The sequence below is a fragment of the Primulina huaijiensis genome, chromosome 14 (assembly GCF_012295235.1).
Source record: "Primulina huaijiensis isolate GDHJ02 chromosome 14, ASM1229523v2, whole genome shotgun sequence".
NCBI lineage: Eukaryota > Viridiplantae > Streptophyta > Magnoliopsida > Lamiales > Gesneriaceae > Primulina > Primulina huaijiensis.
In genome coordinates, this window is record NC_133319.1 from 5,739,499 (window position 1) to 5,763,288 (window position 23,790).

General features: G+C 35.0%; 2 protein-coding genes across 5 annotated transcripts; one reads left to right on the forward strand and one right to left on the reverse strand.

Moving 5' to 3' along the window:
• The first annotated feature begins 7,245 nt into the window (after positions 1 to 7,245).
• LOC140957028 (protein ETHYLENE INSENSITIVE 3-like) lies at positions 7,246 to 10,469 on the forward strand. 4 transcript variants are annotated; one of them, XM_073414074.1, is made up of 3 exons: positions 7,247 to 7,612; positions 7,862 to 7,947; positions 8,218 to 10,469. In XM_073414074.1, the coding sequence occupies exon 3, from the start codon at positions 8,369 to 8,371 to the stop codon at positions 10,181 to 10,183; it is 1,815 nt and encodes a 604-aa protein (XP_073270175.1). In that variant the 5' UTR covers positions 7,247 to 7,612; positions 7,862 to 7,947; positions 8,218 to 8,368; the 3' UTR covers positions 10,184 to 10,469. The 4 variants fall into 4 exon arrangements, with proteins under 4 accessions (XP_073270177.1, XP_073270178.1, XP_073270175.1 ...); XM_073414075.1 differs by having other exon boundaries at positions 7,247 to 7,560; XM_073414076.1 differs by lacking the exon at positions 7,862 to 7,947 and having other exon boundaries at positions 7,246 to 7,612.
• An 8,143-nt stretch (positions 10,470 to 18,612) lies between these two features.
• Positions 18,613 to 20,438, reverse strand: LOC140957219 (uncharacterized). The gene is made up of 4 exons (XM_073414354.1): positions 20,276 to 20,438; positions 19,349 to 19,780; positions 18,931 to 19,069; positions 18,613 to 18,871 (listed from the first exon to the last, which is right to left on the reverse strand). Exons 1-4 carry the CDS (start codon positions 20,436 to 20,438, stop codon positions 18,613 to 18,615), a joined length of 993 nt encoding a protein of 330 aa, XP_073270455.1.
• Positions 20,439 to 23,790: the final 3,352 nt, after the last annotated feature.

A 23,790-nucleotide genomic window follows, 5' to 3' on the forward strand; every position in this document is an offset into this window, starting at 1 on the left:
ATCACCACCACACAGACCGACTCCCCGAAAAGATAAAAAAAATAAAAACAAAAGAAAAAAAGAGAGAAAGGAAAACCCGCTGAAGTGGGTAGTGCCTTCGAAGAAGCTAAAGCATCTCCCCCATAATGTAAACAATTAGCCTTTTCCTTTCTCGAAGAGGAGGGAGAACTCTATGCCAATGCAAGACCTAGATTTTCCAAGCGTGTGTATGCAATAATGCATGAATACTAAGGCTGCGTTTGGTTGATGGGATAAGGTGGGTTTATTTTTTTTAACCCACCTTATCCCTCGTTTGGTACGCGTGATTATTTAACCAAGTCAATCCCTCCTATGAATGATTAAGTTATATTAGGTAGGTTAAAATAATACCTCCTCACCCCCCAAGATTATTTATCCCACTCTTAATCCATCCTATTTTTCCAATTTTACCCTTCTTCTAAATTCAAACTCACCACCATTTCCTTCCACCCACCGTCCACGACAACCCCCACCGCCGACCACCGCCAGCAGCCGCCGGCCGTCGGCCGCCGACCACCGCCAGCAGCCGCCGGCCGTCGGCCGCCGACCTCCGCCGCCGCCGCCGGCAGACAGCCACCGCCGGCCGCCTACCGCCGCCGACCGCCGATTGCCGCTGCCGCCGCTTCCGGCCGACCACCGCCAGTTGCCGACAACCGCCACCCGACTCCGCCGCCGCCGCGCCGTCTCCGGCCGCCGGAGTGGAAGAATAAAAAAATAAGAAAGGGCAATTTTGTTATTTCATCAAAAAATTCAAAATTATCCTACACTTAGAAATCTTACCAAACATACTACCATATATTACATATCTACGACAATCATTTTCTTTATCATTTACATACTAATCATTAGTTTATTTTATCCTGCAACCAAACGCAGCCTAAGTGTTTTATATATGCGATAAATATTGGATCTCGGTTTTCTCGTGCCCAAAACGCAACGAAAATTTTAAGATTTTTATTTTATTTTGACAATCAAAATATATTTGTTTGAGCACTCGTATAGTTTTATGATTAAACATTCATAGGGTGTTAGAATTTGTACTTTTGGTGAAAGATTCACAAGGCTCCAACTATTTCGGGGTTAGCGGAGATAGCACTTGATGAATTCTCTATGAACTTTGATCAGAAACGCATTTCTTTATTCTTCGAATCAGGTCCACGACTAGAAGATTTATTCATCTTTTAAATTGCACTAGAAATTTAGAAGACGTTTTTCGTTGGAGATTAAAATTAAAGGTGACACAAAAACTCCTAAAATCCTAGGATTGGTGGCCGAAATTTTAAGAGGATAAGAGTTGTGATTTTCGAAAACGAAAATCACAAAGGAGGTGGAGGCTAGGGTTTTTCAAAATTGTGAATGAATTGTGTTTAACCATAAACCTAATACACATATATAAGATTATGGTCCATTAATTAAATTAAATACTTAATGGGCTTAATCAATTATTTATTCTAGTCCAACTAGTTTAATTAATTAATTAATCTTTTAAAGTCCAATTAAGAACCTTAATAATATGTATGTTGGTCTTGTACTCTTACAAGCACATTGTACATATATACATTACATTTAATTTAAATATCTTTATAAATTCAACATTTGAATTTAATATTTAAATTATAAATTCAACTCTTTGAATTTATCACCTCCAAAATTTAATATTTAATAAACTCAACTTTTGAGTTTAATGAATTAAATCCTCAAATTTTATAAATTCAACTCCTTGAATTTATTCTCTCCAAATTCCATAAATTCAACTTCTTGAATTTTGTATCTCATAAATTTAACTCCTTGAATTTATTTTCTCAAAATTTAATTATCATAAATTCAACTACTTGAATTTATTATATCATAATATAAATTCAACTCCTTGAATTTATTCTCTCAACGAGAACAAATGATCCAGTGCTTGTGTGACCCTCAATGGTTCTGGAATACAACTAGCCGTGGGTTCACAACTCCTTGTGATTCAGGACATAATCATTTATCCGGGTTTACCCTTATTTGCCTCGTTCTATGTATCAACAATTGTTCATGAGAATGTCAGAAATCATATTTCTGATTAAACCCATCAAATCATGGTAAGAGCGTATATTAGCATCGCCCCATGATTCCCTAGGTATCAATGATAGTGACTGCAAGAACCAGTCGATTATGATTAACGTACAGAACGGTCCCTTCATATCATATATCCCGATCGAATCTGCAACTATTGGTTCATCGATGGTTGCATAATAATTCGATAAATATGTGACAAATATAAATAGTGGCATCGTATGTACTATTGGAGAACTCCTTCTCCAACGTACATTTCATACTCTGGCCAGAGATTCCATGCACTATTATTTCATCAGATCACATAGGATATCCACACCTATAGGTGAGCGGTGAATTCCCGACTACAATGCACTGGCTCCTACATGTGTCGCAACTGTATCCAATCTTGCCACCTGATGTCTCTCCTGGAGCCGGTAAACGAGTCAAAACACAGCCCTAGCATATAGAGTCTCAGTGTTGTCCCGGGTCGTAAGGACTAATATTGTACAATCATAACAACGGACTTATCCTCTCGATGAATGATAACCACTTGGAAAGTCCGAGGGAGGGTTGTTCGGTATAATCATCTGTATGACTACCTATCCGCATGTTTGGACATCTCTATGCCCTTACCAAGAAACGCGGTACACAACATCATAGATGCTAGTCTCGAGCTCAAGCGACCTTTATCCATATTTTGGACGGCTGAATCGACTAGGGACGAATTTATATCATACAGTGTTTACAAATGAGTTTCAACATCGAATTACGATTCGTTTGTATTAAAATATAATCAAGGTCTTTATCTATGTTGTTCACGTGGGTATACAGATAAAGAAATAACAAACCATGAAATAATGAATTATATTAAAATAAAGATTGTTTATTACAACTGAGTCAATAAAATCTCTAACCAACAGTTGGCTTGCAGGACATCTACTCTAACAATAAATTTATATTTTTATAATATTTTATAAAATTAATAAGATATAAATTTTAGTAATATTATCTTTTATATCTATAAAATAAACGTTAAATATAATCTAGACGATTATAAATAAAGAATTGAAACTTGATTTTTAAGTGAGTGTAATAAATACAATGTTGTTTGTTGAAACTTACATGACTTAACTTTTTGGGTGCACGACATTGGAAGCACTGTTGTATTGTTACATGAAGATAGCACATCATTTTTGTGTAGGCAGAATAAATAATGTTTTTTCAATTCCTAAGTCTAGAACACAACATAAAAAGAATACAGATTACAATTTAAATTATTCGTTTTGGAATGATTACCTTTTTTTTTACTAACAAACAACACCATCTTCTTACACCATGAATTCCCAAATAATTTTGTGTTTTTTTATTGTAACAAATTTTTTTACTGTATTTAGTTAAAATACTTCATTTGTATTATTCATGAAAACAGTTGAAAAACAAATTTATGTAACATTAACGATAACAAATAATATTCTTGCAAATTTTGAATTCACGGCACACTATTTTTGATAGATAATTAACATATGTTTTGTGTTAGTAAAAAAAATGAATGGTTTAATTATGTAAGAAATAATTTTTTATTTTTTGTTTTCTCCCCTAAATTTCACATATAAATACACATTCATTCTTCATTCTCAAATCACACTAAAAACACAAAACTTTCTCGTCTACGATCATAGGTGTAGAAGTGAGATAAATGATTTATTGTGAGATTTCTTACGGAGTGTTTATCTTTGGAAATAACATGATTAGTTGAGAGAAATTGAGTGTTAAAAGCAGAGTGTTGTGAATGAAATACTTGTATTCTCAATTCTCTTGTCTTATTTGTTATTATTAAAGAAGTGATTACCTTGAGAGATTTGAAGTGGACATATCCCAATTTAGGGGTGAACCACTATAAATATTTGTGTTCATTGTGTTCATTATTGATATTACTTATGATATTGCACTGCAATGTTATCTCTTTTATTAATATGTTATCACAATGTCTCTCGCATCCACAAAAATTTTATATACAAAATAAATACACTTCTGGTGGGTTAAAATTTATAAATTAAATAAAAATATATAAAACTGACCAAATTGGAATGTGAAAGAGATAAAGCACCTAATAATCCAAACAATTTACAAATATTTTACTTAGCAAATATTTTGGGGCAAAATTGAAAAGACATATTTTGGTTTGACTGAAAACAGTTTTTATGTTAGGCTCAACTTTAATAAAATAAAAGATGATATTGATTTTATGGTATTTTCGCAATTTCGTGTCATGATATCTCTTATTTCAATTACAAATAATTAAATGTTTTTTGGTTACAAAACAATTTAAAAAATCTCAATCACGACTAGAGGTGGTCGACCGTACCGAAATTTCGGATACCGTATACCGTACCGAAAATATCGATATGAGAAAAATGATACTGTTACCTTACCGACTTTTCGGTATATCGAAAAGTCGGTACGATATCGGTAAAATACCGTCATACCGAAAGTATATATAAAAAAATTCATTCTCTTGTAATTATAAGGCCAATGATTTTACCAATTTTAAACAAATCTATAAAGACAGTCAAAGAGATCATAACAGATATATACAAAACAAATCCATAAAGATAATAAACACCAACCGCAACATGTGTATGGAGATCCAAGACATCAATGAACACCAATAAACTTCAACCGCAACATGTACGACTTCTTCATCTGCCATCTTTGCAACAATGTCTGAGGTCCTATGATTTCTGAAGCCTGTCAGTTTTTCAACAAGTCGAGGCTCAACATCCAGTCCTCTAACTAGCTGTAAGGTTAAGCTACAAAGATAAGACTTCTCAACAGTTTAAATTCTCAACTATAAGTCGATTTGCTTCACTAAACTTTGATTTGGACTATTCTAACATGTTGAGTCCAAACAGAAGTTAAATTCTTTATTTTGGTACGGTATCGATATATACCGTTTTATACAAAAAAATTCCTTATATTTTTTAAAAATTTAACTTTATTATTTATAAATATTATATATTATTTCGGTATTTCGGAATATACCGAAAATTTCGGTATCCGTACCATACCGTATCAAAAATTTCGATAAATTCGGTATTTTTCGGTACAGTAACCTCGGTATACCGAAAATTCGGTATTTTTTTCCACCCCTAATCACGACAATGAAAAAATAGTAATATGCCAAAATAACATATAATTGTGTTTGGTCTTAATAATATCAACACAATCGCAACGCAATTTGTAACAATTTAACAAAGAGTATGTCTTTCATAAGACGGTCTTACGGATTTTTATTCGTGAGACGGATCACCCATGTTCATATTTACAATAAAAATTAATATATTTGACATTAAAAGTAATATTTTTTCGTGAATGACCCATATAGAATATCTGTTTCACAAAATTGACCCGTGAGACAGTCTCATTGGAGTTTTTGTATTTAACAAATGCTAATGTATTAACTACCATAACAGTCATCATCGGCCTTATTATTTATAATAAGATTATTATTATTAGTTATCTAATTTGGTTTGGTTCTATTTTAATTAATTAAACTCGTGTGTATGTGACATTATCAACTGTCGATAATCCGAATTATTTTAATGCAAATTGACTTTGAAAGTAAAATAAAATAAAAAATTAAAATAATATATTCAAAGAGATGAGTTGTGCATCAAAAGTCATGGAAAGTAAAATATTGATTGTCATTGTGTCCAATAATTTGGATACGAAGAGTTGACTAATAATTTGTATTTTAAATTATTCAAATATATAAATATTTGGAATGATCACGTTGACCAAAAATAAAAATATAAAATATTAAAATAGGATTTGAAATTTATTGCGTTATTTCGGAATTAACACCGTATAAACATAGCTGTTATGAGTTTTCATGTCATAAAAAAATTTGAAATTCAACAAATATATATAAAGATGTATACAAATAATTTGATGATAAATTATGAATTACATCATAATATTTTCTATCTATAAACTACCAATTCCGTTCCGATCGATTCCACAAAATTAATTTGAGTTTTCAAATTTTGATCAATAAAATAAATAATTTGTGGAATCCAATTTTTTCTCCTTGTGATAAATAATATAACTTATGATAATGAAGAAGATTGACAAAAATGGGTGAAGTATACATTTCAGAGGGGGGAAAAATGATAGAATGGCTCTACGAACATTAATATTTGCGATATCACGAAAACTTTGTGAGATGATTTCATGGGTCAATTTTGATAGACCTAAAAAAATATTAATTTTTATTATAGATATAAGCATGATTGACCCGACTCACGAATAAAAATCGATGAGACCGTCGTTCAAAAGACATACTCTTTCGATATCATTAGTTGAATATTCTCAGAAGTTACATAATTTTGGTTAGGAGAACAAAACCAGGGCCACAAGTCATGTTTTTATGTTTTAACTGATAATCCAATTTTATTAAAAAAAGAATTTGGTTTTGATAATGACTTGCACCTGAAATTAATTCGACTTGTTTTCAACTTTTTTTTTAAAAATAATTGAACGATGATATTTTTTTGCCAACCAATTCGACCCTAATATTTCAAAACAAGAATTCGCGACATGATTAAAATTAAATTAAAAGATATAGATCCACATATATATTTTTCATTAATAAATAAAATCGTTTGAGTATTTATTTAGTAAGTAAAATGAAAAAAAGAAGATAAATAAGATAAAAGAGTAATCTACACAGTCTTTATCCGTTAGATGTTAATTTTTTTTTTTTTTTGCATAAAATATAATATTTCACCATTTTTTTCCATAAACATATACTCATCAAATCAACAAAAAAAACTTGAACACAAAAAAATTAAATACATCTTGTTTATAATAATTAAAAAGACCAAAGCTATTCGAGCAAATCAAATAAAAAAAAAACTAGTTATATATTTATTATTTTTACGTTAACTGAAATTTAATTTAACATTTCAAATCATTAATAATAAAGTATTTTTAAAATTGATAAAAAGGAAAGTTAAAAGAAAAATACATATTAGAAATATAATATAATAAAACTAAATAAATAGAGTGTAGTTTAGAGAAAAAGTTCACGTGCCTTAAATACACTCAAACTTCTACGCTCGAAAGAATTCAGTCGAGAGTCATAAATGAAGAATCCATAATAAAATAAACACTTCTCCAAATCCCAGATTGAATCTGGCCCGTTTCTTCCTCTCATTAATTTACTCGAATCCCATAAATATTTTCACACGGACTCTGTAATTAATTGCTCTGTAGTTTTACCGATTGCCGACACTTTTCACCTTCCCACGAACAAACAACACACGCATACGTAGTTTATATCTAAATAATAGTTATACATGTATGTATAAATGAGATAGAATTCTTACTTTACTATTCAATCGTTTTCTTGGCTACCTTCCTGTTTCTTTCTCTTTCTATTTCTGTCGAGGGTCAATTATTCTGTGAGGGAGGGAAGAGTTGTAGTAGTAATAAATCACATAAGAGGTAAACTATCGAGTCAAAAAGGGATAAATCTTTTTTCCTGTTTCTTTCTTGGGTAAGTGACAAGATATTTCTTGACTGTTACTGATTCAAGGTTGCGTTTTTGTGATTTTGGTTTTTGCTTTTGCTTCTATTTTTAGTTGGTTTCTGGTTTGTTTTTCTCCTATGAGGGGGTTAGTTGTTTTCGGCATTTTTTTCTTGTTTATGCTGCGTATTTGATATTTTGGTGGTGAAAGATATCAAAAGTTGTGGATATGAGAATTTTGAAAGGGCGTTGATCTTCGTTTTCATTTTTTCCCTGCAGATTCTGGAAATCTTCTGCCAGTTTCCTTGGAAATCTGGTTCAAGATTCGTTGAATTCATTCTTGTCTTGCTCTGTGGCCTGTTCAGGTCTGTTTTTTTCATTTCTCTCTCTCTCTCTCTCTCTCTCTCCATTTTTTATGAAATTTTGCACAGTTTTATCATTACAGATTTGTGATACGAAAGCCTCTTTATCCTGCCTTTTTTGGTTGTTGTTCATGTGCTTGCTGTGATATTTTGTTTTTTTGACTTTGCTTTTTTTACACTGTAACTTAATGAATCCTGTGATCAAGGTGTTTATCTTTCAAACCGTGAAATTACATATTATTTTTATTTTGATTGGACCATCCGTATTTGCAGGTCATCGCATATTTCTGATCCCTCTTCACGCTGGCAGCAAAATCTCTTGATTCGGTGGAGTGATTTTGAACCTTCCATTTGAATCTACCGTGTACCCTTCCAGATTCTGCAAGTCTTGTTCCAACTTTAGAGTGTTTCTGTGGCATATACAATGATGATGTTCGAAGATATGGGATTTTGTGGCGATCTTGAATTCTACTCTTCCGGTCCTATCAAGGGAGCAGGTCTCTTTCCCCCGCAATCTGCTGAGCCAGAGCCAGAGCCAGAAACTGAGCAAGGCGTGGAGGATGACTACACGGATGAAGAGATGGATGTGGATGAACTGGAGAGGAGGATGTGGAGGGATAAATTAAGGCTAAAAAGGCTCAAGGAAATGAACAAGGGGAAAGAAGGTGTAGATTCTGACAAACAGCGGCAATCGCAAGAGCAGGCGAGGAGGAAGAAGATGTCCAGGGCGCAAGATGGGATCTTGAAATACATGTTAAAGATGATGGAAGTTTGCAAAGCTCAAGGTTTCGTCTATGGGATTATACCAGAGAAAGGAAAGCCTGTGAGTGGTGCCTCTGATAATCTCAGAGAGTGGTGGAAGGATAGAGTCAGATTTGACCGTAATGGGCCAGCCGCTATAGTGAAATATAAGGCAGATAATGAGATCCCTGGAAAGGATGAAGGCTCTAGTCTTTTTGGCCCTACTCCACATACCTTGCAGGAGCTCCAAGATACAACCCTCGGCTCGCTGTTGTCTGCTTTGATGCAGCACTGTGATCCGCCGCAGAGACGGTTTCCATTGGAGAAAGGTGTGCCACCTCCTTGGTGGCCTAGTGGGAAGGAGGAATGGTGGGTACTGTTAGGTTTGCAGAAGGATAATGGCCCTCCTCCATATAAGAAGCCTCATGATCTGAAGAAGTCCTGGAAGGTGGCAGTTTTAACGGCAGTAATCAAGCATATGTTTCCAGATATTGCAAAGATTCGGAATCTTGTAAGGCAGTCAAAATGCTTGCAAGACAAGATGACGGCCAAAGAGAGCGCAACTTGGCTGGCTATAATCAACCAGGAGGAAGCTTTGGCCAGAGAACTTTACCCGGATCGCTGTCTGCCATTATCTTCATCTGGTGGCAATGGGACGCTTGTTATGAACGATGGTAGTGAGTATGATGTTGAAGGAGCCAACGATGAGTCTAACTTTGAGATGCAAGAGCAAAAGCCGAATCCTGTTATCTTGAATATACCGATGGAGAGTTTCCAAGATCGGCTAACAGTTCAAGTTCAACAACAAGCTCATGCAATCAAAGACGAGTTGATCACGAGTTTCGATTTCTCCAGGAAGAGAAAACCATGCAATGAACTTGACATCATGATGGATCATAAGATATTCACGTGTGAGTTTCTTGGGTGCCCAAATAGCGAACTGCGCCATGGTTTTCAGGACAGAACTTCCAGGGACAACCACCAACTTTCTTGCCCTTGCAAACATTCTCCAGAATTTGCGGTGTCGAACTTCAACTTGAATGAAGTGAAACCAGTCGTCTTTTCACAATCTTTTGTCCAGCCAAAGCCGTCTGCAACACCTGTCAATCCCAACCCACATCCCTTTGATCTCTCAGGACTCGGAGTTCCAGAAGACGGGCAAAGGACAATCAACGATCTTATGTCTTTCTATGATACTAATGTCCAAGGAAACAAGAACTCAAAGTGCCAACAAGGCTACATTCATGGTCAATCAATGATGTTGGAAAATAACATGTTCGAAGACAATAACTTGCCTTCAAATCCATCAATATTTGGTCCACAAGACCGATTCGACCAGTGCAAGATTACAACTTCGCCTTTCACCTCCAACACACCCGAAAATTTCCAACTAATGTTCGGTTCTCCTTTCAGCATCCCAACCGTTGATTACACAGATCATTTTCACGGAGTTCCAAGTACCAATCTCTCGAAGCCGGACCTTGCAATATGGTACTAAGAAACTCACAGCCCCCATCGGGTGGAATTATATCACTCATTTATTATTATCATGGTGTTCTCTGTAAAGGCCAAGGCAAGGTTGTAATAAATAAGTGATAGATTTATAAATGTTAGCTTTAATTTCATTCAAGGTTTCTCTATCTGGTATTTGTTTGTACAACCATAATCTGAGGTTTACAAGTCTATTACTGTGTTGTGCAGTTCTATTTCTATGTTGGCTGTGTTTTTTTGTCACTCTTATATAATTTAGTAAACTGGGACAGTAATTCCTGTCTTTTCATTCATTTGAAAACTTTGTTAACTGCAAGAATCAAGCAGGTATGCACATGACAAAAGAATTCTTAAAAAAAATTATAGCAAATGGCTGGTGTTAGATCACAATTATTTTATATAATCATAAACCTTAAACAATAAATCACTTCACGTTCTGCTGCAGTTTCCCCAGTTAACAAATACAAGTGGTGATGGTTAGATAATGTCAAAGCATGAATTGTCTCCTTGGTAATGGCCAATAACTTTAATTAAATTAAATTTTTATTTATTTGTTTTATAATCAAAGCTAAGTTGGATCGGACCAAATATGGAGAAGCTCTACCGATATCTATTTTTCTCCAGAAATCAAGCTTTTTAGTGCTATAAATGATTTTTTTAATTGAAGAAGAAAAAGGAGATTTTTAAATCATTCTTTATTATAAATTATTTGGTGTGTGATTCTTTCAATCACGTAATAAATATTTTTTTTTTCTCAAGGTAATTTTAGAAAGTGTACAATGCAAGGATATGTAGTCCCAATTATTAAATTAATAACAGTTGACCCCAGAGGTATATCGAAGTTCTACATATATATATATATATATATACTAGGTATCGCCACCTCAAAAATTGAGGTGTTTACCCAGATTTGTTGTGCAACAAACGATAGGTTTTTAATGTAAAGATGATAAATATATGTTTATATTTGTATACTTAATATTTAGGAAAAATTTTGATGCATTATATCGTATAAATAATGGTGTTTATAAGAAATCAGGTATAAATTACGTTAAATAGTATATATCTGTAAATAGTATTTTTTTAAACCAAAAGGAAAAAATTCAGGGGGTCAATAATATGTATATTTTACATTCGAAATGTTTGATTTGATTCTAACATCTATATTTCTCAAAAATAGAGGTTTTTGATTTGTTGAGATAATGAAGTGTATAAAAATATAAGTAGAGGCTGAAGAATTTTTCATACATTTATATCACATTTATCATATTTTTATTTTGTTAGATATTGGTAGTGTTGTTAAAACTGAAAAACAAGCTATAGCTAGGCTGCATCTTGCTAGCATAATATTAAGAAAGTCTAGACATGATAAAAACATGATAATTTACAGATATTTTATGAAAATTTTTAGATATTACATACTTAGAAAGTACAAAACGCCTAGTTATATTCACAATATTACAAGCTTATTTTAATATCTGTTTCCGACCGTTGGATTGTACCTGATAAAAATAAATCCAATAACAAGGTGAGTTAATTCTTATGTATTTACCGGTATCTAATAATAGAAATTTAATTGATTTTAAACAAAAATATTGAGAAAATGTAAGCATATGATCTTAACCTATTGAGNGACCAGGTAGATACATCAGACATTGGCAATTTTATCAGTAACATGTCAAGTGATACACATCTTCAAATGGTTAACAGTAGCTATGTCAACAAAAAAATTTGGTCAATCAATAACAATAATAATGGCTATTTATGTTTTGTAACATAACGAAAGTAAAGCGTCGTAAAGAATAAATAAAAACAAGTTTCATGAACGTTGGTTTTGTAGAACTTAATCCAGAGTTTCTAGTAGGTCGATATAGATGTTTTGTAATTGAACGTTTTCTAGACGGTAAGATAAATGTTTAGTATTTGTTTAAGTACATACTGGATTTGGCGGATAATGTTGATATCTGGCTCTGTTTCGATATCGGCTGCGTAGTCTAGGAGAAGAAAAATCTTTGATTCCATATTAAGTGCTCTGCGCAAGATAATGGCCCAAACTGGGTTCGAGTAAAATCTTTTTATTAGGTTTTCGATTTCTTTTTGAAATAGATTGTTGTAGTAACATTGACTGCAGTCGATACATTCACAATAACGGTTGTTTTCCAGTGGACTTGGTTTAGAAGAAGTTCGTGTAGATATTGAAGGAGAAATATTGAAATTTTCAAATACCTACGTATCGAATAGAAGAAAGTAGATGAATTTATATATGTTATATGAAGTAACGTGAGTCATAGATGGTTTATGACACATGTTGCGATTGATTTTGGCCACATCAGTACAAGTAGATTAGTCATTTCTAATTATTGACAAATGTTATGACATAATTTAATCCATATATTTCAGTTATCATCATATTATAAATAACTTATTATTTCGTCTCATGAACAAAGCAGGGTTGAAAACATTATTCCTTATAGTGCCAACTGCCACAACTTGTCATAAATTATGGTTTTTTTTATTTTCTTTGAATAAATTAATTATGGTATTTTAGATATTAGTAGAGATTATGGTATTTCTTATAAAGCCACCACTTCAATAGCGGCACTAAGTTATAATATCAAACAAATAAAAAATATCTAATTTTAAGATTGTGTTGTTCGTTGATATACGATACTGTGAAATTAAGCTGACTATAACACCTAAAAAAACCTAATTTAACCTATGATTTGGCAACACTAAGGGTAATGGGAAAGAACTTTTCAAGGTAAAAAGATAAAAAAAAAAAGAAAAAAGAAAAAACTATACATACAACAAAAAACCAAGAGTATTAAATTCTAAACTAATAACGTTGGAATAAAATGCCAAACCTGTATATAGTGCGAGCTGATGAACCAGACATAGTTTTGTTGTATTGAATATTCGTAATGATAGGTCAATATAGCAACCCCAAAATAAACCTACAAGTCAACAAAGAACAACCTATTCAAGCGAAGTAATATACCGATATATCACTTGCCAAGCTCACAAAACAACTTTTAACCAGAGTCAACAGAGGGGAGAGCCTACGGGTTTACAATTTGTCAATTTATTGCTACGGCCTATATTTTTCGACAATAAATTCCCAACTTGATGTATCTATATATAGGCACATTGCTATGTTTCTTATAGGGTTTTTTTTAATATCTTTAGGTGACATACGTTGAATATCTGTTTCTGTCAAAGCCAAAATGCGTTCTTAGTTGACTGACACCGATTACAAAAGTAGCATTGCTTCGAGTGATGCTGCATCTTAGTTGATCTTTTTAACAACAAATCAGCACTGTCAAAGTTAGTGGACGAAGGGGAAAAAAATAACAGCTAACAAAATGGAACGGCGCCTGACATTTAGATAAATTTACAAACTTGTAAAACTGTTGAATATTAAAGAAAGCTGAACTTCTAAAGTTTTACCCAAGTATGACATTACTTCAGCCTTTAACCAACCAAAATTTTTTTTCCAGAAGATTAATGGTTATTTCTTACCAAAACAGGAGAGGTTGTACACTTGTTGGCGCAAAATGGACATTAGTAAGAAATTTTAATTGATACATTTTGTCAAATAAATGTGAGCCCAATTTTCTAGAATAACGTCAAATATAGCCACAACCTTTTCACAAGTATGCGAAAGAATTTGGAACCCTCATATATAACGCAAGCCAAGACATTTTATAATTTGAAGCCAATATTAGGGGAAAAGCCAAGAACCCAAAGCAACAGCATAAGCACAAAGGTAAAAAAACAATCTAATCACTCAACACTGCTCAATCTCGACAAATAAGAAAGCCTAGACATAAACAAGAGGCAAGCAAACCAAAAGTAGGAAAAGATAGCAAAAACTTCTGCCTAACGAAGAGATTAGAAACAAAACGCGGGACAACGATAACAAATCAAAAGCAATGAAATCGAAAGAAACACAAGAGGAGCANACAACCTTTTCACAAGTATGCGAAAGAATTTGGAACCCTCATATATAACGCAAGCCAAGACATTTTATAATTTGAAGCCAATATTAGGGGAAAAGCCAAGAACCCAAAGCAACAGCATAAGCACAAAGGTAAAAAAACAATCTAATCACTCAACACTGCTCAATCTCGACAAATAAGAAAGCCTAGACATAAACAAGAGGCAAGCAAACCAAAAGTAGGAAAAGATAGCAAAAACTTCTGCCTAACGAAGAGATTAGAAACAAAACGCGGGACAACGATAACAAATCAAAAGCAATGAAATCGAAAGAAACACAAGAGGAGCAAACGAACCTAGGAAGATCTTCTCGAGTCCAAGAAGCGAGAACACCGTAAGGACAAAAGCGAAGTACATAGAAGGACACCAAAACCAATAAGCTAAGCCACAGCATCACTATACGTGCAAGAAAACGTTAAAACCACGACCGCCATAGGTAATCGAAGTCGGAAAACGAATCATTGGTGGAAAAATTCCGTACAAGAGTTTTAATTGCCAAACAGTAGTGTGCCAAAATGTCTCCTTCGGTAGCTCAGTTACTTAACAAAATAGAAGCAAGGGCCTTCAACAAACACATGAAGAAGACAGCCCTAAATTAATCCCAACAGCCCGACACTTATCGAATCCCAACCGCCCGATACTTATCGAAACACTAAATACAGCCGTAGGAAAACAGCAACATAAGTGGCACAACAGACTGGAACAAAACAATGGGGAATACGCACCTAGTCGACGCACTCGGAGGCGGAGGAGACAGAACAATGTGTATCGAAACACTAAATACAGCTGTAAGAAAACAGCAACATAAGTGGCACAACAGACTGGAACAAAACCATGGGGAAGACGCACCTAGTCGACGCTCTCGGAGGCTGAGAAGACAGCACAAGATGGTAAGCAAATGGAATCGGAGAGGAATGAGATGAAGAAGAAAACCGGATGTTGTAACCGTACACAAGTGCCATTTTGTGACAGCACAAAGTCTTGGTGGGGTTGGATAAAGCAATGCAATCCACGTGTATTTTTCTTGACCTGCAACCGTATCAAAACTGGCCATCACATATTAATTGCTGCTTTCATATAAGTAGATATGTATATATAGCTTCAACTTAACGGTAGAACGAAATTGATGTGAGCTCGTTGAAGTAGATGAGCCGGGTAAGGAGCTCCAACGTGTCAAATCAATAATTTCTAATGTTTGGGGAATTTGAGTGAAAGAATGGATGTAACAATCACCTGCAAACAAGAAAGGAACTCGTGAATAGGCGCCGGAGGAGTGTCCGGCGTAGCCACTCCGATGCTTAAGTCAGCAGGCTTTTTAGATGAACACAAGCAATATTTGAGAGAAAATATGTAAATGCTTGAGAATTCAAAGGTTTTTTAGAATCTGTAAATGACATTAATACATGCTATTTATAGTAAAAAATGAGTAGGTACCTTGTTTCTCGCGCCACCTATTAAGTATGGCAAGTCAGCTGCCCATACCATAACTTCTGATGACTTCTAGGACACTCCAAGCACAAGTGGTTCTGGCAGATTAGACGGCCTGTATCAATCATACTCGAGTGTGGTTCAATTCTCGAGGTGGCTCGGGTGGTCGGTTACCCGGGTGCTTGTATAAGAGCCCGGGCTACAATAACTGCCCGGGAAGAAGAGAAGTGTCCGGGAAAAAGTGAAGTGTCCGGGAAGCTGACCTCTATTCTGGGCTTTCCAATTGGGCCCAGGCCTTTACAGGGGTATCAGAAATCAAGAAAAAAAAGTAAGACGATGGATTAATTTGGGAATAAAACCGGTAAAACATAGGGAGTTGGACCGGTAATTAATCCAACAAATTATATAGTTCAAAGTGAATAATTTCGTATCCAAAAATGTCCGAAAGCAATTAGTTAGGATCTCTCGACATACAACTAAAATTTGACTTTGCATTTAATGTGATGACGAAGTCGAGTATGTTTTGATGCAACCAAAAAACTCAGGAAGTTATTGACAAAACATGAAAATGTTACATACACTCTAATATGTATTAACGGTTGGAAATTTAGGTTTAATGAATTGAAATTAAGCATTGAAGACGAAAAAAACTCGTACGAAACAAAGTAAGAAAAGAACTTATGCCTAAAAGTTTCTGGGAAATCCAGGCAAGAAGGGAGGCGCCGATCCGGTTCCCAGTCCCTACTTTATTATATATTGAGATCTGACATCAATTTTTTATGGCTCACATAACCAACCAGATCAAACGGCATAATGTTAGTAGTTTGACGTACGAAAACTTCTCAGGAAGTCACCCATCTAATACTACTCTCACTCATGTATGATTAACCTAATAGAACTCACACCTAAAAATTGCCTGAGAAATTCCTAGACAGCAAAGAAAAATGCTAGGGCGCCCCAAGTGTTGCCTGGAATTTCTACGCAGATAGTTGTTGGGGCGCCCCAACACTCCACTTACACTATGTCCAGGCACACTGGAGGCCCCTAGGTGCCTAAAAAGTGGTGTTTAGGCATCGGGGCCCCTGTTTCAAGAAAAGTTGCATAGTTTTTTTGAGTTTTTTGCAACTATTTCAATCTAATTGTGTCCTTTGATGGTTTTATTCAGACCGTTGAACAGAGAGCAACCCCAAATGATTGAAAGATCACGTGTCTTGTAGACAAATAACACTAAATAATGAATCAAAGATCAATTTGAACACACTTTTTCAGATTTTTCAGAACACAGTGTGTATTCATAATGAAGTTTTCTTCCTTCGAAACAAAATAAAGTTTACATCATTTTCTAGTTATTGAACTTGTGATTTACTGTATTGTTATCACAAGTTGAAATATTTTATTTTTAGAATAAACTGTCATCTACCAGAGCATCAAGAACGAGACGAAATCTTCTTAAGGATATAATGTTCAACAATAACCTCAACTTTCACTTGTCAAAACCTTCTTTGAATTTTCATCTACCAAAATTAACTATCGTTGTTGAAGAAATAGAGAGTGAGCGAAAAACTCAAGTCGTAGTATTGTAAAACTGAATAAAGAATACAAAGAAATATGTTTACATAGCTAGGGTAAACAAAAAAAGATTAAAATGACTAATCTATCCTTGAGAGCTAACAATAATATATTCTAACATCTCTCCTCAAACTCACGATGCTACAGCTAAAAGCATTGAGAGTTTGTCAGACAAAAAACGAAAGCGCGAAGCGGAATGTGCCTTGGTAAACATATCAACTATCTGCAGAGAAGAAAGAACAAAAGGTAACGTGATGGTGCCAAGCTGGAGATGATGACGAGTAACGTGACAATCGATCTCAATGTGCTTTGTCCTCTCATGGAAAACTTAATTGCATGCAATCTGAATTGCACTATGATTATCACAATATAACGGAGTAGGATGACGAAGAAGGATATCAAAATCCGCAAGCAACCAACGTAACCAAACAATCTCGCAAGTGGTTGAAGCCATAGCACGATACTCGGCTTCGGTAGAAGATCTAGAGATAACAACTTGTTTCTTATTTTTCCAAGAGACAAGAGAATCTCCAAGAAAAATACAAAATCCAGTGGTTGACTTACGATCCGTGGGATCGCCAGCCCAATCAGCATCAGAGTATGCACGCAGCTCTAAGGAGGAAGTAGAAGGAAACAAAAGACTCTGAAACTGAGTGCCCCGAAGATACCTGAGAATGCGAAGAACAACAGCCCAATGAACTGTAGTTGGTGCAGAGACAAACTGACTTACTACATGAACAACATGTGCAATATCTGGACGAGTCACAGTGAGATAAACCAAGCTGCCAACAATAGTACGATATAAGGTAGGATCTGGCAAAGGGGGTCTATCCGACAGAGAGTATCGAGCATTGGTCTCAAGAAGAGTATCAACTATCTTGTTATCAGTTAGACGTGCACGCTCAAATAGATCTGCTATGTACTTTGATTGGGATAAAAGATAATCTTTTGGAGAATAGGCAAGCTCAATTCCTAGAAAGTAACGTAGCAAAACTAAGTCCTTCGTAGCAAAGCAGCGAGCTAACTCAGACTTCAAAGCGTCAATACCATCAATTCATCACCTGTGATTATCATGTCATCAACATATAAAGACAGAAGTATACGACCCGCACGAGTACACTTGACAAATAATGCGAAATCATGATGACTATGACTAAACCCATGCGAAGTAATCAATATAGAAAATTTCTCAAACCAAGCACGAGAAGCATGTTTCAGACCATTAAAAGCCTTACAAAGTATACAAACTTCACCAGGTTGGTGAGCAACACCAGGAGGATGATCCATAAAAACTTCTTCATGAAGATCGCCATTCAAGAAGGCATTCTTGACATCCATCTGAGAGATTTTCCATCGACGAACAGAAGCAACAACAATTAGAGTACGAACTGTCATCATTTTAGCAACGGGGACTAATGTTTCCTCATAATCCATGCCATGCTTCTAAAAGTAACCTTTAGCAACAAGACGAGCTTTGTATCGTTCAATAGATCCATCAGATTTGGTCTTGATCTTGTAAACCCAACGAGAGCCAATGGTGTGCTTTCCTGGTGGCAACAGAACCAAATCCCATGTTTGAGTCTGATGAAGAGCAGTCAGTTCCTCAGCCATAGCTTTCTGCCAAAATGTATTACCAACAGCTTCTCTATAGGATAAAGGCTCAGAGAGACAATGAACAGAAGCAACAAATGAAGCGAAAGAGCTAGAATAACACGAGTAAGCAAAATCAGGTAGTTGAGTAGATTATGAACACGAGTGGACTGATGGAGTGGAGGATTATATGCAATGCCAGGAGATGATTGGGTTGTCGTAGGGGGATTTTGAGGAGCAGGAGTCTCGGGTGTGGTCGTGGGCAAGGTCTCGTCGGTGTCGGAGGTTAAAGGGTTAATAAGAACAGGATCTGCATGTGTCATATTATGCGAACTAACAGGTATAGAAAAGATTGGAACATGTTCAAGGAACACAACATGACAAGAGACATATAGTTTTCGACTAATTGGATCAAAACAACAATATCCTTTTTGACCAATACCATAACCCATGAAAACACACAGAGCATAACGTGGAGACAACTTATTGCGCTCAATCTATTGTCGGAGAACAAAACAGGCACAACAAAAAACACGTAATGAAGAATAATCAGGAGCATGACCATACATTTTTTCAAAGGGTGACAAACCTGAATTGTGTGAAGTTGGAATTTTATTGATCACGTGAACAGCGGTAAGAATTGCTTCACCCCAAAATGCACTAGGAAAATTAGAAGACAGTAAGAAAGAGCGAGCTGTTTCAACAATATGTCTATATTTTCTTTCTGCAACACCATTTTGGTCAGGGGTTTCTCTACACGAGGTTTGACATATTGTACCATCAGAAGCAAGCAAATGCGAGAAATCATTAGAAGTGTATTCACCCCCCAAATCATAACGAAAGCACTTGATGACAGTTGAATGTTGATTTTTCACTAGAGCTTTAAAATCATTGAAAATAGCAAGATAATCAGACCTATGTTTCATCAGATAAACCCAACAATAACGATTGCAATCATCAATAAAAGAAACATAATATCTCGACCTCCCTTTCGTGAGAACAGGAGATGGTCCCCACACATCTGAATGAACAAGATCAAAAGGAGTAGGAGAAAAAGATAGACTTTTATAAAAAGGTAAAGCCGAAAATTTTGCCAGTTTACAACCACTACAATCAGAAATATCATGACTTTTCAAGGTTCTTAGTGCTCCTGTAGATGCTAAAAATTGCAAACGAGACGCGGAAACGTGTCTTAGACGATTATGCCATAAATAAAAAATAGAAGATGACCGACTCAAGCGAAAAAGAGAGATCCACACTAGATGCTGCAACATCTGATACTCTGAGATAATCCAAAACATAAAGTCCCCCTGTCTACGGCCTGTCCCAATCAACCTCTGGGATCGCGGGTCCTGCACATAACAATTTGAAGAAGAGAAGTAGACTAATTATCCAGACTCACATAATTGACTGACCGAAATAAAATTAAATGTAAGATTGAGAATATAGTATACATCAGGAAGAGATAGACAACACGTAACAAGAGAACCAACGCCTACTAATGGCATCAGTGTACCATAATCAGTCACAATTTCAATAGAAGAATTGTGAGACAAAGAAGCAAAAGATGACAAATCAGTAGACATATGATGAGATGCTCCAGAATCCAAGACCCAGATGGACGAAGATATAACTGAAGTGCCAGAGGATGACAAACCTATATGTGAAGAAGCTGACATAACATGAGGCCGTGAAACGAGGAACTATTGAAACTGCTCAAACAAAAACGGATCCAAAGACGGTGCAACAACTTCATTGTTAGACTGAGGTGGTTGATATGTCAACTGGTTTGATGGATTACCAGGTTTCCATGGAGTGTTCTGAGATGGCTGATGCTTTTGCTACTGTGGTTTCCATGGAGTATTCAGAGATGGCTGATACTGTTGTTGTAGTTTCCATGGAGCGTTAGGTGGTCGTTGTTGTTACTGTTGCGGTTGCACTTTTCCTTTACTCAATAATAGTGGGCATCGAGCTTTCCAGTGTCCCTTCTCTTTGCAAAAAGCACACTCATCTTGAGGAACCTTCGTATTTGACATGTTTTGGTGATTATCTTGAGGTCGTTGAGGAGCTGCATTGGGATTGTCCCTTTGTCAACGTGAGACTTAAGACGAATCTCTTCAGCTAACAATTCACTTACAACCGAGTCAACAGAAGGAAGATGGTTGCGATGAAGAATCGTCCCACACAGACCCTCAAAGTCATTCCGAAGTGCAATAAAAAACTGTACCAAGCGCTGTTCTTCTCTCCGAGCAATATAAGGTAAGAATGCTTGCAATTCTGCAGATTCTGTTAATGCCAATTGATCCCTTAGTGTCGACATGGCAGAATAAAAATCTTGGATGCTCATATCTTTTTGCTAAAGGGCACGAATATATGTCTCCGATTGATATTGTTTGACAAAATTAGACTGTGTATACAAGCGTGCCAGATGATCCCAAACCTCCTTAGCAGTCTCGTATTTTGCGAATTGAGCACTTATTGAGTGCGCAACAGAATTATTAATCCACGTAATAATCTTCGAATTATCTGCCTCCCAAACATCCAATAACACGGCATAATCAGGGTTCATCTGGTCTGTAGACTTGTCTCGCACACATGTGACATAGCCCCACATCGATTTCCCCCGCAAGAAATTCTTCATAACATAACTCCAATACGAATAATTTTTTCCATCCAATTGAACAAAAAAACTCAATTCGTAGTATTGTAAAACTGAATAAGGAATACAAAGAAATATGTTTATATAGCTAAGGTAAACACAAAAAGATTAAAATGACTAATCTATCCTTAAGAGCTAACAATAATATATTCTAACAGTTGTAAATGGCCAAATAAAAAAAATATATTTACATAGTAACTAAATAAACTTTTTTCATTAATATCCTTCGTGACCAAGTTAGACACGAATATGGAAATAATTGGTACTAAAGGGTAACACATCCAACATTTATGGCAAGGCAAGAGAACATGTATGGCTGGCTGGCGATTGCGCATGCACCCACACAATCTCCACTATCCCTTTTACAAAAATATCATTTACTAAATAACAATCTCACCAATTATTAACATCATTATAAATTTAATTACAATTTAATCGAATCCTAATTAATTTATTATCTCAAGGTTGGCAGACATGGAGCATGGTCAGAAGTGTCTCATGCTTAATAGACAATTTCTGATGCGGGTTAAAGTGGACAATAAAATTAAAGAATAATTTCTTTCTTAGTGATCTGGCTAATATAAATTTCAGTGATCTTTAGTGGTAGAAGTAGATTAGTTAAGGTTATTCGATTAATGATATTTATTAAGGATAAACAGCTCATGTCGGATAAAGGGGTGTTTAACGTGAGACTTATTTATACTCAGTTTTCATTAAATAAATATATTGTGTTTTTTAGTAGGTCTATTGTGAGACGGTCTCATGAATGAGTCGAGTCAAAACTAATACTTTTGACATAAAAATTAATACATTTTAATGAGTCGGTAAGATGTCCGCATCACAAAAATGATATGTGAAACGACTTTACATGAAACTTTGTGTTTTTATTTTGTTATTGATATACATTTAATCAAAATCTTCAAATATTTCATGATTTCACATTATTGTGGACAGAAAACCTAAGTACTAAATGTGCAAGCACGTATGTCAGTTGAGAGAAATTCAACGTAATATTTCGAGCAAGCATTTTAATAATGATATTTAATTTAAAAATAAGATCTGTACTATGGTTTGAAACAAAAAATTTTTTTTAAGTTATTTAAAAAGTTAAAAAAAAGTATTATTTAATTTATTATTGATCTACTCATGTTTTCTATGGATGCCAAGCCTACATGATCAAGCACGTCGCCTGAATGACAAGATGAATAAATTATCTAAAATAAGTTTAAATTAATTAAATTATAAATGCACTATTTGCGTGAAATAAAAGTACAAAATGGTGTACAAATAATAAAATTTGAATTTAATTAAGCAAAACTTAAAAGAGAGTCAAATAGTCAATTAATCTTACTAGAATTAATGATTTTTTTTTTTTTTTTATAGCTGTTGGATTATACCATCTGAAAATACGTAATTGAAAATAATATGACCAATTAAAAGACAACCGAATCAGAATTCATTTACTAATTATATCATAGGGGTGTTGTTCGAGATAAGCCCAATTAAGATAAAAAAAACAGCCCAATTTGTTTTGGGTATCAGTAACAACCGTAGCCTCACAGGTTGGGTGTTGTTCGAGACAAGACCAACAAAAAAAGGCCCAATTGGCAAAAGTGGGTTGGTCATCTTTGTTGGACCACAAGAGCTAATTTGAAATATGACATGAGGAACTATGTTAAAGGTCACATCTTGATATGACGTGCATTAGATCGTTGCTCCACCAAAACATCAAAGAATGAGTTGAGTTGTGATATCTATCTTGGTTTATTGGCCTTCTCTTCAAGTAATAAGCATATTCAATTTGGTGGGTTAAGGGAAATGTTGATTAAAAAAAATTAATGGATGGGCTGGTAAGTTTTTTTTTGTTTATAAAATCAGTGCTTCAAGCTATTCCAGCGTATTCTATGTCATGTTTTAAATTCCCAATATTGCTGTACAATGATATGGAGCAATTGTGGGCTAATTTTTGGTGGAATTCAAAATCAACTAGCTAGTGGGGAATGCATTGGGATCGTTGGAGAAGACTATGCAAACCAAAGCAATTTGGTGGATTGGGATTTCGTAGACTCTGCGAATTTAATTAATCGGGCACTTGTTGCTAAATAGGTTTGGAGAATAATTCGTGATCCCTCATCGCTCACGTAACAAGTTCTTAATTAAATCGAGATACTTTAAGTATGTTGATATTCTAGAAGCAAAGCTGGGATCCAATTCTTCTTACATTTGATGATCTATATTGTATAACAGAGATCTTATTAAAAGAGGTATCATGTGGTGTGTAGGTAATGGAAATCATATTAAGACTTTCTCAGATAGTTGGATCCCACGGTTGGCCATGGACGGAGCTCTCATTGTGGGTTAGATGAGGCAGT